The sequence below is a fragment of the Lithobates pipiens genome, unplaced genomic scaffold (assembly GCF_037356315.1).
Source record: "Lithobates pipiens isolate NorthernLeopardFrog02 unplaced genomic scaffold, aLitPip1_a1.2 Scaffold_8, whole genome shotgun sequence".
Taxonomy (NCBI): Eukaryota; Metazoa; Chordata; class Amphibia; order Anura; family Ranidae; genus Lithobates; species Lithobates pipiens.
This window is the reverse complement of record NW_027507903.1, coordinates 85,719,770-85,732,536: the sequence shown is the minus strand read 5'-3', so window position 1 is coordinate 85,732,536 and position 12,767 is coordinate 85,719,770. Positions and strand designations below refer to the sequence as shown.

The 12,767-nt window shown below is 39.4% G+C and overlaps 1 protein-coding gene across 1 annotated transcript in view; it reads right to left on the bottom strand.

Annotated features, from left to right (window-relative positions):
* Positions 1–12,767, bottom strand: part of LOC143964479 (uncharacterized) — a 231,965-nt gene that overhangs the window by 166,722 nt on the left and 52,476 nt on the right. The window contains exon 4 of the mRNA XM_077474254.1: positions 9,283–9,411. Within this exon, the coding sequence (XP_077330380.1) occupies positions 9,283–9,411 (129 nt within the window). The remainder of the gene's footprint in view (positions 1–9,282; positions 9,412–12,767) is intronic.

The following is a 12,767-nucleotide window of genomic DNA, read 5'->3' as shown; positions in this document are numbered from 1 at the left end:
TCCAGGAGGTCTTGGTTACGGAATTATGGTTTGAGTGTAGAATAAGAAGCTCTGTTTTTGATTCATTGAGTTTGAGGGAGTTGGTGGTCATCCAGTCTTCTATTAAATTGAGGCAATTTTCTAGTTGTTGGTGATGGCCTCTTTGTCCGGTGATATGGAAGTAAAGTTGCGTGTCATCAGCGTACGAGTGGAAGCAGAGGTCTGAAAATCTGATGATTTGGAGGAGTGGGCGTATGTATATGTTGAAGAGGACTGGCGACAACGGAGATCCTTGAGGGACTCCGCAATCGACTGCCCGGGATTCAGAGGAGAATTCTCCTAGTTTTACTGTCTGTGAACGATTTTCTAGGAAGGATGTGAACCATTGAAGATCTGAACCTTTGACTCCTGCAACTTCTGTGAGGCAGATGAGTAGAGTATTGTGGTCTACTGTATCAAACGCTGCGCTGAGGTCTAACAGTACCAGGAGACATGATTCTCCGTCATCCATTGCTTCAAGGGTGTCATCCCATATCTTGAGGAGAGCTGTTTCTGTTCCATGGCCCGGGCGGAAGCCTGATTGCAGCGAGTCCAGGAGTTTGTGTGTATCCAGGTGGCGTTGTAACTGTTGTACTACAGCTTTATCCATGATCTTGGAAATGGTGTTGAGGCTTGTTATTGGCCTATGGTTGTTTGGGTCCTGAGGGTCAAGGTTAGGTTTCTTTAGCAGGGGTTTGACGATGCCTTGTTTGAGGGCGCTAGGAACCATCCACGGTGTCCGAGACCTGAGTTATCCATCCTTGCCCAAGATCATTCGCTGTTCTTTCCACCTGTCGGGCTTTGTAATCCATGTGGACCTGCACCATATGCCACTGCACTCTGCTGACCTGAAGCTTTTTTAAATGCAAGCTGCTGTTCGCATGCATTTTTGGAATAAATTGTAAATTGTTTACATTTCTTTTATTTTTGGGCTCTGGTTCTTCTTCACTACCCAGATAGGAGAAGATCTCCTACTTTGGTGTTTTTTATTATTATTTCCCCTAATGGTCATATGAGTTTTTGTAGCAACTTCTACTGAGGTGTTTACTATTACCATGCATCCATTTGGATTTTTGCTGTGCCCCTGTTTTTTTTTTTGTGCTTTTTTAATTCTTTGCAAAGTGAAGCTTCACCTCATTTACTAAGCTCTAGAACAAATGCCCTTGCAGAGTTCAACTGCATTTGCAAAGTGAAAATTTGTTTTCTCTTTATTAACTCAACCCCCACCCCAAGTTCACAAGCGTGCAGCTTTTTAGTCTAGGGGCAAGCAAAACCAATTAGTCTGTATAACTGTCCATTTATTATTTTTAAGGGAAAAAATGTATTGACCCCGTTTTGTTATGAACTAAACACATTTGGGGTATAAGTAATGAATCGTGTAGCTAACATTTTTTTTTTTTTTTTTTAGGTATTGATTTTCCCATTACTTTGTAGGGCACCATTGATGTATTTACACTTACTACTGTACTCTACTCTGTGGTCTCCTCCACCCCTTTTCCTGTCTTGAAATCACTTCCCAATCCTGCAAGCAATTAGCAGTACAGAATCAGTGGTTTGTCAATACTTTTCTGGTCAGGCCCGCCTTTATATGCTTTCATCATTAAATCTTATGGAGAGTCTTAAAGTAGGGCTCTGAACTAACTCGAATGTATTATGATGAGTTAAAAGTATTTTCCTTCCACTAAAACATTAGGATTTTAAATGCGTTTGTATTATACCTAATTACAACTAAAAATGTATTTGAGTTTATCCACAGTGGTTTATTTTCATTCTTATAGAGTATATTGTTGTTATAGTAGATGTATAAAATGCTAGTTAGTATATATCTTTACATACGACCACTCATTCCCAGTCTTTATGCTCATAATCAGCCATTTCACCCCTAATGCAATGCTAAAGGTATATATTAGGGTTGCACCAATACTGATACTAGTATCGGTGCCAATACTGATACTAGTATCGGTGCCAATACTGATACTAGTATTGGTATCGGTGCTGATACTGAGCATTTGCATGAGTACTTGTACTCATGCATATGCTCTGCCTTAATCCAATACCTTGGAACAAAGGGCATCAAACCCGGAAGTTAGTGGACGGGAGTCAGTTTGTGAGTCAACAACATGCTGGCAGCAGTGGCAGGTAAGCTGGTCGGGGCAAGGGTGCAGATGCTATTTTCCCAATGCCGGGTGTTCTGTCAGAATCAGCGACCCATCACATTCGGTAATGGAAGTGACAGCCTATCAGAATACCATGACACCCATCTTGGTACACCCTGCACTCTGCCACAGTAAGCCTGCAGTCAGAAGGCAGCAACGGACATCTTGTTACACCCAGCCCATATACAGTGGGGATCGAAAGTTTGGGCACCCCAGGTAAAAATGTGTATTAATGTGCATAACGAAGCAAAGGAAAGATGGACAAATCTCCAAATGGCATCAAATTACAGATTAGACATTCTTATAATATGTCAAAAAAAGTTAGATTTTATTTCCATCATTTACACTTTAAAAATGACAGAAAACCAAAAAATGGCATCTGCAAAAGTTTGGGCACCCTGTAGAATTTATAGCATGCACTGCCCCCTTTGCAAAGCTGAGACCTGCCAGTGTCATGTATTGTTCTCAATCATCGTCTGGGAAGACCAGGCGATGTCAATCTCAAAGGTTTTAAATGGCCAGACTCATCTGACCTTGCCCCAACAATCAGCACCATGTGTTCTTCTAAGCAGTTGTCTAGAAAACTGAAACTAAAAATAGTTGATGCTCACAAAGCTGGAGAAGGCTATAAGAAGATAGCAAAGCGTTTTCAGATGTCAATATCCTCTGTTTGGAATGTAATTAAGAAATGGCAGTCATCAGGAACAGTAGAAGTTAAAGCAAGATCTGGAAGACCAAGAAAAATATCAGACAGAACAGCTCGCGGGATTGTGAGAAAAGCAATTCAAAACCCATGTTTGACTGCACGATCCCTCCAGAAAGATCTGGCAGACACTGGAGTTGTGGTACACTATTCCACTATAAAGAGATACTTGTACAAATATGGTCTTCATGGAAGAGTCGTCAGAAGAAAACCTCTTCTACGTCCTCACCACAAAAATCAGCGTTTGAACTTTGCAAATGAACATATAGAGCCTGAGACATTTTGGAAACAAGTTCTGTGGACCGATGGAGAAGAAAGGGCATAGAATTTAATGAAAAGAACCTCTGTCCAGCTGTTAAGCATGGGGGTGGATCAATCATGCTTTGGGGTTATATTGCAGCCAGTGGCACAGGGAACATTTCATGAGTAGAAGGAAAAATGGATTCAATAAAATGTCAGCAAATTTTGGATGGTAACTTGATGCCATCTGTGAAAAAGCTGAAGTTAAAGAGAGGATGGCTTCTACAAATGGATAATGATCCTAAACACACCTCAAAATCCACGGGGGATTACATCAAGAGGTGTAAACTGAAGGTTTTGCTATGGCCTTCACAATCTCCTGACCTCAACATTATTGAAAGTCTATGGATAGACATTAAAAGAGCAGTGTGTGACAGACAGCCCAGAATTCTCAAAGAACTGGAACACTTTTGTAAGGAAGAATGGGCAAAGATACGTCAAACAAGAATTGAAAGACTCTTGGCTGGCTACAAAAAGTGTTTACAAGCTGTGATACTTGCCAAAGGGGGGAAGTACAAGATATTACCTCTGCAGGGTGCCCAAACTTTTGCAGGCGCCATTTTTTTGTTTTCTGTAGTTTTGAAAGTGTGAATTATGGAAATAAATTCTAACTTTTTTTGACATATTATAAGAATGTCTAATCTGTAATTTGATGTAATTTGGAGATTTTTCCATCTTTCCTTGGCTTCATTATGCACATTAATACACATTTTTACCTGGGGTGCCCAAACTTTCGATCCCCACTGTAGTTCACTAACTATATAGTCTGGGTGTAACAACATGTCTGCTGCCACCTTCTGACTGCAGGCTTAATGAGACAGAGTGCAGTGTTTACCAAGATGGGTGTCGAGGTATTCTGGCAGAACATCACTTCCGTTACCGAATATGACGGGTCACTGATTCTGATGGAAAAGGTCTGTCTTGCTAGAAGAATTGAATCCTTTAAATATAAGTTTTCTCATTATGCCAGCCAATTGCCAATCAGTGTTGCCTTTCAGGGCTTGCCTATCAGTGCCACCCATCAAAGCCATCTATTATTGCCCATAATTGCCACCCATTAGCACCACCTCATCAGTGCCACCTATCAGTGCCCATCAGAGCCACCTATCAGTGCCCATTAGTGCTGCCTATCAGTGCCCCTCAGTTAGTGCCACCTATCAGTGCTCATCAGTGCTGCATATCAGTTCCACTTATCAGTTCAATGCCCTACAGTGCCACCTCATCAGTGCCCATCAATGCCACCTAATCCTGTCAGTGCCCATCAGTGCTACAAATTAGTGCCTCCTCATGAGTGCCACCCCATCAGTGCCGCCTCATCAGTGCCCCAATATCAGTGCCGCTTCATCAGTGCCAACCAAACCCGCCATATCAGTGCCCATCAGTGCTGCATATTAATGGAATTAAAAAAAGTATTGGTAATCTGTATCAGCGAGCACTCGAAAAAAAAGGATCGGTACTTGTACTCGATGGTACTGGTGCAACCCTAGTATATATTAATAAATCTTGGGGCCTGCACTAATGCCCACCACTCCAGCTTCTTACTTACTACTGTAGTGCAGCTATGCTCTGTGCAATGGTTTATTACAAGGTGTAACAAGCACTTCACAAATATCCCCTGCACAAATAATATTTAGTTATTTACCCCCACAACTCATGATTTTCCAAAAGCACAAACATTTATTATACAAACTCCTCAGTCACATAATTAAAACCCTGAGTTCTTGCTGTCCCTGTAATATTTTGAAAAAAACATCTATGGCACAATTGTATAAAAATCATTTTAAGAACCTCCTGCTTTTCTCTAATTTTGTCATTGGTGATAAACGTATTTAAAATACTCTGAACTCAACACATTGTTTGACATCTGAATTCATGGCTTGGAGACAGGCTGTCATATTTGCCCATCTAATATTAGCGTACACTACTACCAGCACTTCTTATGTAGTTTTCTCTCTTCCTATTCTCAGTGTACCAGCCATTCCAATGGTTGTTAGAGGACATAGCTTGAACCAGCAAATCAACCCCTTAATTTATATTCCCAATATCAAACAAATGGGTGTATTTAGTTTGATGTCCTAGCTCAACTTGCATCCCTGACTTTTTTCTACTTCTGGTTGAGTGACTCAACTACCTATATCTTGCTCATGTTCACCAACTCGTTCACTATATCCAGCCAGTGCCTTCTCAGTAAGTAACCCACTTTTCTGCAGGAGGCTAGATTCTCATTTAGATCCAGGACCACCTAAGTACTCCCTCACACCAATGCATCAATATTCATCTGCAAATGGTTGTCTGTGCACAAAACATCAAGATTACAATATTAAAACTTAATATTAAAAATCATTTTACATTGAACTGTATTGAACTCCCGTGTTAAACTCTAGAATCATAACATCCAAAACATACTTTTAAAAGTTGTAAGCCTCACCACTCTCAGCAAACTCCACTTGTAAAGGCAGAACTGGTGTTGCTGTTTAATACTTTCCCAATCTCTAACTGCCCCCTGAAGAATCACCAAGTCAGCAGTGAACTCTTCCAGGTAAAATGAGGTCCACCATCATTCAACCCAATTCCTGTGAGCTCTGGGTTTCAAGGCTACGCCTGCCACCGAGGACACACTAGAAATTGCAGAAAGTGGCGCCACATCATTGTGAATTGTGTTTACAACACTCTTTATGAATTGCAGGTATTGTCTTTTAGCTCATAAATAATTATAACAATATCAAGCACAAAGCTCTGTATCTGTTTACATTTCTCTTTACTGCAGGATCCTGTTATGTAATACTGTTATATACACTCAGTTTTTATAAAATGAGGTCGGGAACTTGGCAAGCCACAAATATCTAGCTTTCAGGTAAACTAAAAGTGGTGAAGTGAAGTCTACAATATTCTGCTGATGTATAAGAAGCAGGTATTGAGTCTTGCGGTAAAAGCTCTATGCAGAACTAAGAAGCATTCTGTTCTGTGTGCTTCTGTAATACTACTACACTGAGCATTGTGTCTTATTATATTACCTATCATGATTAATTTTGCACAAGGCATGGGGATTGCTGGAAAGGTTGTATGCTCACAGAGTATAGGTAGCTGCTAGCACTTCAAATGACATACATTGTGCAAAAATAGAGTACATGAAAATAGTGCAGCCAAGTACACCATGTTTTTAGTAGAGCATGTGACAAAATGTTTAATAGATGATAGATGTGTTTGGTAACCATAGAAGTAAACAAACTAGTCTTCTTCCTACCATGTGTGTTATGAAGACACACATTACATTTTCTGCAGGGATAATAGGATAATAGCCTACCATATTGTGTAAAAATAAAGTTTTAGAGAGGGGATACATTACATTAGGGGCAACCCTCATTTGTAAAGATGGGGCTCCCCTTATATAAGCCTTGCATTCTCAGGAAGTAAAGGACCTATTATATGATCATTTTTAGGAACAGTCCAATAATATAGGAGTCTACCGGCTCTGGTAAGCGTGCTCGCTGTATTTAAGGTGGTGAATCACTGAGTGACTTTGGGGACACAGACGTACATTTCACAAACATCAAAATCTACTTGTTATTTCTCCTTGGACTCACTGTACAACTTGGATTCACATGATTCTTTTATTGGTGTTTTAACACTTTGGATTTTTTCATAATAATTTTTCAGAGGTGTCCATGCACCCTGATTTTCTATATTTGTATCTTTGTACATCAACTATTGTGTTCTCACTAATTTTGATGAATTCTTCATATGTATGCATATACAGTATATATATGGTTGACTGCACTATTTTCAGGTGATAATAATACACATGTGAAAATGATAACACTTTATTATGCATTACATTTTTAAGACGGTTTTATCGCTAGACTTCTCACCTCTCTAATTTTGTGGTAAAAATGACCAAAATATGGAAATCATAATCATAAGCAAGTCTTTTTATAGGGTTTTAACAACAAGGGATACAGATAATGAAAACAGTGCAATGTATCATTTATATAGGTTAGATAATTAATCATACCTCATTCAGTGTCAATTTAATTTTGTATGGAAAATAACGTAAAAGGAACTTTGCGTTCATAGATAAATAAGGGAAACTGCTGCCAGATATACAGTGTGGTGCAGGTACCTAGAGGTGCCTAAACATATCAAATACAGCCTCCAATTTCCAGTCAATATGCCTGAATCAACTGTACACGGAAGGCCGCGCTTATGGAGCAGGTCACAGTCAAACAGGGATATATGTGAATGCCTGTGTCTCCCCCTGACTCTATTGATAATGTGTTACTAGTTGCAGTTTTTATGAGGTATAGCAATGTAGAAAATACATATATAAAAGTTGGATCTATTTATATTAATCACTATGAGGTTGCTGCCTCCCTAAGAACACAATCTGAAACCCAGGTTATGTTTAAAAATTGAATAGTAATGATGGGCTAATGGCGCTACCTCAAACCTTCTGTTACCTATTATCTTCCCTATAGGCTCTGTGAGACCCAATTTGTGCTTACTATGATGTCCAATAAGCAGGCCTAATCACAAAAGTCACCTTCCTGTTATTTGAAAAAGAATAATCGCATGGTTGAAAATACATGATAAGAGACTCTTTGTGGACCTTATATATATATATATATACCTATTGATATTTTTTGGATTTTATTTACATTTTTTCCAGGTTTTTGTATTTTTCACATTTGCAAGGGGGTTAGGAATCACCCCGCACATTTATTCATTTTTATTTTTATTATTTTTTATTTTTGTATTTTTCATGGTCTTGGTGGTCTTTGTTCCTTTATTGTAATATTTTTTCACCCACGGGGTATTATAGTGGAAATATAAATTGTGCACAGTGTCAGTAATTGCACAGGAACTGCACAAACGCAGTGCGATTATAGGTGTAATCTTTCCCCGATTAGGGGTTTTGTACACTAAGTGCGGTTGTTTGCTGTGTAGTATACTGATATTTTTGGTATCACAAAAATTACTATCACAAAAATACTTTGTATATTGTTTGGGATTTTTGGATTTTATATGTGGTTTTGGGTGTTTTAGGGTTTAATTTATTTATTTTTTATCCCTTTGGGATTCTGATTGAGGGTTTGATCACGCTAGTGAATAACTGTACGTGTCACCTTTTTTTAGGGTAAGCAATATAATTGATTTGTAGTGGCACATGGTTGAATTTGGGTTAACAGAAAGAATTAGTTGGACATAAACACTAAACAATTGGGACATCATAGTAAGCACAAATTGGGTCTCACAGAGCCTATAGGGAAGATAATAGGTAACAGAAGGTTTGAGGTAGCGCCATTAGCCCATCATTACTATTCAATATGCCTGAATGCTGGAGTGATTTTACAGACAAGTCTCCACAAATTCTTCTTGCTAGTGTCAAGTTTTCCCCCACTTGCCTAATGCACATACCTATTGAATAGTGAGGCAGATCATCATTTTGATGGGCCACTAGGATTGTGTGGGTTGTAGGCAGTTTCAAAACTACCAAGAAGTGTGGGGCATTGCCCTTCAGAATGATCTGATATTCAAGAGATTGGTGTCCACACCATATACCATATCTGGCAACAGTTCAGGGCTTGTGTCAGATGTTTTGGGCTTGTGTCAATGGGCAAATACAGTGTGCCTTCAGGTGCATTCCTTGTGCATTTGACATCTGATTGAAATGCTTCAGAGATCATTCAGAATTCATTGACTGGTGCATTTAATCTCCAGTTGATCTCCTTCTTATTTGCATCAACCTACTTCAAGTTTCGTATGCTTTCTCATTGACTTGTATGAAGAAAGAAGAAATACTAAGGCAAATAAAAGTCCATGAACACAGATTCTGATTTGTTTAAGATGAGTGGCAAATATTAAAAACAGGTCATATTTGCAAATACATTTTCATTTAAAATGGGCATAGAAACTCTGGATAGCATTAAAAAAACTGACACAGGGTTCTAAACGTTTGCTGCCCTATCCAAAACTAAGAAAAAAGATTTTGCTGGGCATACACATTTTTTGTGAAACTAAGGATCTCCCCTTTTTAGGCAAGACTAGTGTGTGGAAGGGGGCATTATATAAACTATATTCAGTGAATGGTCCAGCTTTCAGTTTTACCTGCATCCACAAATGCTTGGAGTGCCTGAAGGTAATAGAACTCTGCCATGTCAAAGTTCTTTAGCTGGCTATAGGCAAAAGCCAAGTTACATAGACACTGTCCTTGTTCATTCCTTTCACCTAGAGAACCTGCAACACATAAATATCAATGCTATGACACAGATCCACATGAAAGAAAAGATGAGCTAGAATACCTAAGAGGAATATGGTAAACATAACTTGAATAAAAAAAATCCACAAAAAAGGGAAGGGCAATAAAATAGATACATTTATTATAAAACAAAATACAGCATTTCAAGAAATTACTAAAAAAAATGTTAAAATAACTATAAAAAATGTGTTAACAAAACATGTCTTTATTGTTGATTTTTATATGTATGCTCAGATTCTAAAGGGAAAAGAGCAGTCACTTTGCTCCTCTTGGATCAGAGTCTATCTAAAAATACAACCATACCTTGGCTACAGTTGCCCATTAAAGACTTCCACCACCTGAGTGCTGTTAACCCAGACTCACCTTAGCCTTTTTCAAGTGATCTTCAATGTGCTTCTTCAAAAGAGCTGCACATACTTTCTGCAGAAGCTGTCCCCACCAGATCTTTTTCTTGCTGTGCATATGAGTGCTGGCCCCTTTCATTACTTTAGTGAGCCCTATTTATTGAAGCCTCCAGCAGTCCTAAAGAGTAGGGTTTGTTTGGAGGTTCCACTACTGACATTTGGGGGTGTTAAACCAGTTCCTGGATATGGGACCTTGGTACAGCAACTTTGTAGAACGAAGGGGGGGGGGGGGGTTGATTTCATCCCAACTGTTGCTAAACACACATCACACTCACACAGGTTGCTTTTCTTTGGTCATAGGCTTGACAGGGTTACTTGGTATTCTTTATATGAAAGGCCACTACTACACCTGTGGTTCCATGTACCTAGGTGGCCACGTTGTACAACTGAGGTCCATGCTACACATGTGCCCAGGTGGCATGGTCAGGTGCAGCAGAATAACCCTTACAGCCACTGCCACCCAACTGACCCACTATCACAGATTCATCACCACCCACTACCATGGATCTATTGCTAATAGGGGATTCTCCAGGGTACTTGTTGTGTACTACATCTCATTGAAACCATGTTCAGTCCAGCGTATTGTAAGGCCAAATTGCTGTTGTCCAACTGTCTGCAACCATGCAGCAATTATGCTTGCTTTACATGCAATGTAAACTTTAGTTACAAACATCTGGAGTGTAAACTTGAACCAAAATAACTTAGTGCAGTTCCAATTATTTGGTCAAAGCATTCTAAAACATATGGTGGCAATAATTCCAAATGATGTGGCAACAGTTCCCACTTACTGCACATCCCTTACCTAACTGTTCCATTGTCGGATGTCATAAAGGGTCACTGCGGTGCTCCTAGTGCTGCATAAATTTCCTTGCTTACACTCTGTTTTCCTTGCTCACTGGGCTCAAGGCCCAACTGCATTACACCCCCCACAACCCAGTGAACGCTCTTCCTGGAGTGCAAACTACAATTTTTTTTCTTTTTTCTGCCCATAATTGAGCCCAGAATTAACTCCTCCCTCTGCTTAAATAGACGACGGGCAGGGCCTACATAAACAGACAGACACACTCCCAGAAAGGTAGGATAAACTACAAGGATAGTAACCCCTTATACAGCTTCTTTTAGGAATAAATGGTGATACAGCATGTGTATGCACAGGAAAAAGAGTAAACTTTTAGGAGACTGTCTTTGGAGCTCCAGGTGGAGCAGAACAGTGAAGATTTCTGGAACGGAGAGCAAAGTAAGTCTTAGACTGGGTCAGGGGAACCCAGGGAGGATGGGAGGAAGTATTTAAAAGACAATTGTACCAAACGTACAGTTTTCCAATAACCTTAACAATAAAATAATAACAAAATATACATAATAGTATTTTGTATATAATAAAACACATACATACTAATACAAATGCAAATTCATAATGTGATCAAAAATGAATTTCTGTTGATGTTTACAGTATGTATTAATTTGTATACTATAGCCTTGGCCAGATTTCCATAGTTGAAATGTGTAGGCACAAAGCAACCCTTTTACTAGGATTACCAATTTTACAAAGAATGTGCTCTTTTTTCCTGCTCTTAGCGTGACACATAATATTATGACAATAATAATGTATAAATATTCATATATATGAAAATGTATGCAAACCGTGACAATGAACATTTTTTATTTTCTCCATTTTGAAGATGGAGGTGAATATACCATTTAAGATATTTTGTTGTATCTGTGTACTAAGTCCAAAAAAATATCTGTTGGTGCTTCTATGTTCCTGTGTAGGGATGAGCCGAACACCCCCCGGTTCGGTTCGCACTAGAACTTTCGAACGGACCCCAAATTCGTACGAACTTTAGAACCCCATTGAAGTCTATGGGACTCGAACGTTCGAAATTAAAAGTGCTAATTTTAATGGCTAATATGCAAGATACTGTCCTAAAAAGGGTTTGGGGACCTGTCTCCTGCCCCAGGGGACATGGGTCAATGCCTAAAATGTTTTTAAAAATGGCAGTTTTGACGGGAACACTGATTTTAATGACGATTGAAGTGAAAAAAAAAGTAAAATATTCCTTTAAATATTGTGCCTGGGGGGTGTCTATAGTATGCCTGTGAAGTGCCACGTGTTTCCCGTGTTTAGAACAGTCTCTGCACAAAATTACATTTAACGGAAATACCGTCATTTAAAACTGCTTGTGGTTTTAATGTTATATCTGGTTGCGGCAATATGGATGAAAATCATTGAGAAAAATGGCATGGGTAGCCCCCCCTGCCCATTATCAGCCCCTTTGGGTCTTGTACGGATATTAAGGGGAACCCCGTACCCATATTAAAAAAAGGAAATAGGTGTGGCCCCCAGGCCCTATATACTCAGAACAGCAGTATACAGGCGGTGCAAACAAGACAGGGACTGTGTAGATTTGTTGTGTTAAGTAGAATCTGTTTGTAATTTTCAACTGGTACATTTTTAAAGTGTAGCTCCAGTCAAAAAATCTATTTTTAAGCTTTTTGGAAAACATAGGGAAGGGTTATCACCCCTTTATAATTTGTTTTGCCATCCGTCTTTTTTCATCTCACTTCCTGTTGTCTCCTTCCGTTTGCAAGTAGGAGACGTTTGTAAGTTGGATGTTTGAAAGTAGGGTCCTGCCCTATATGCTCTGCAGAAATGGCGGAACAAGGTGTTGGTGTTGCCACCAAGGTGTTGGTGTTGCTGTGAACGATTATATCAAGAATTGTAATTACATGCCATTGTTGAACAGTGGTAGAAAAATTGGGCCTTTGGTGGTTGTGGTGCTGGTGCCACAACACTATAAGTCCTCACAGTTACTCTGGGTGGGCACAGGAATGGGCCCTGCTGTGAAATATTATATCAAGAATTGTAATTACATGCCCCTGTTAAATAGGGGCTGACAAATTGGGCCTTAGGCACTGGTGCCACGACACTG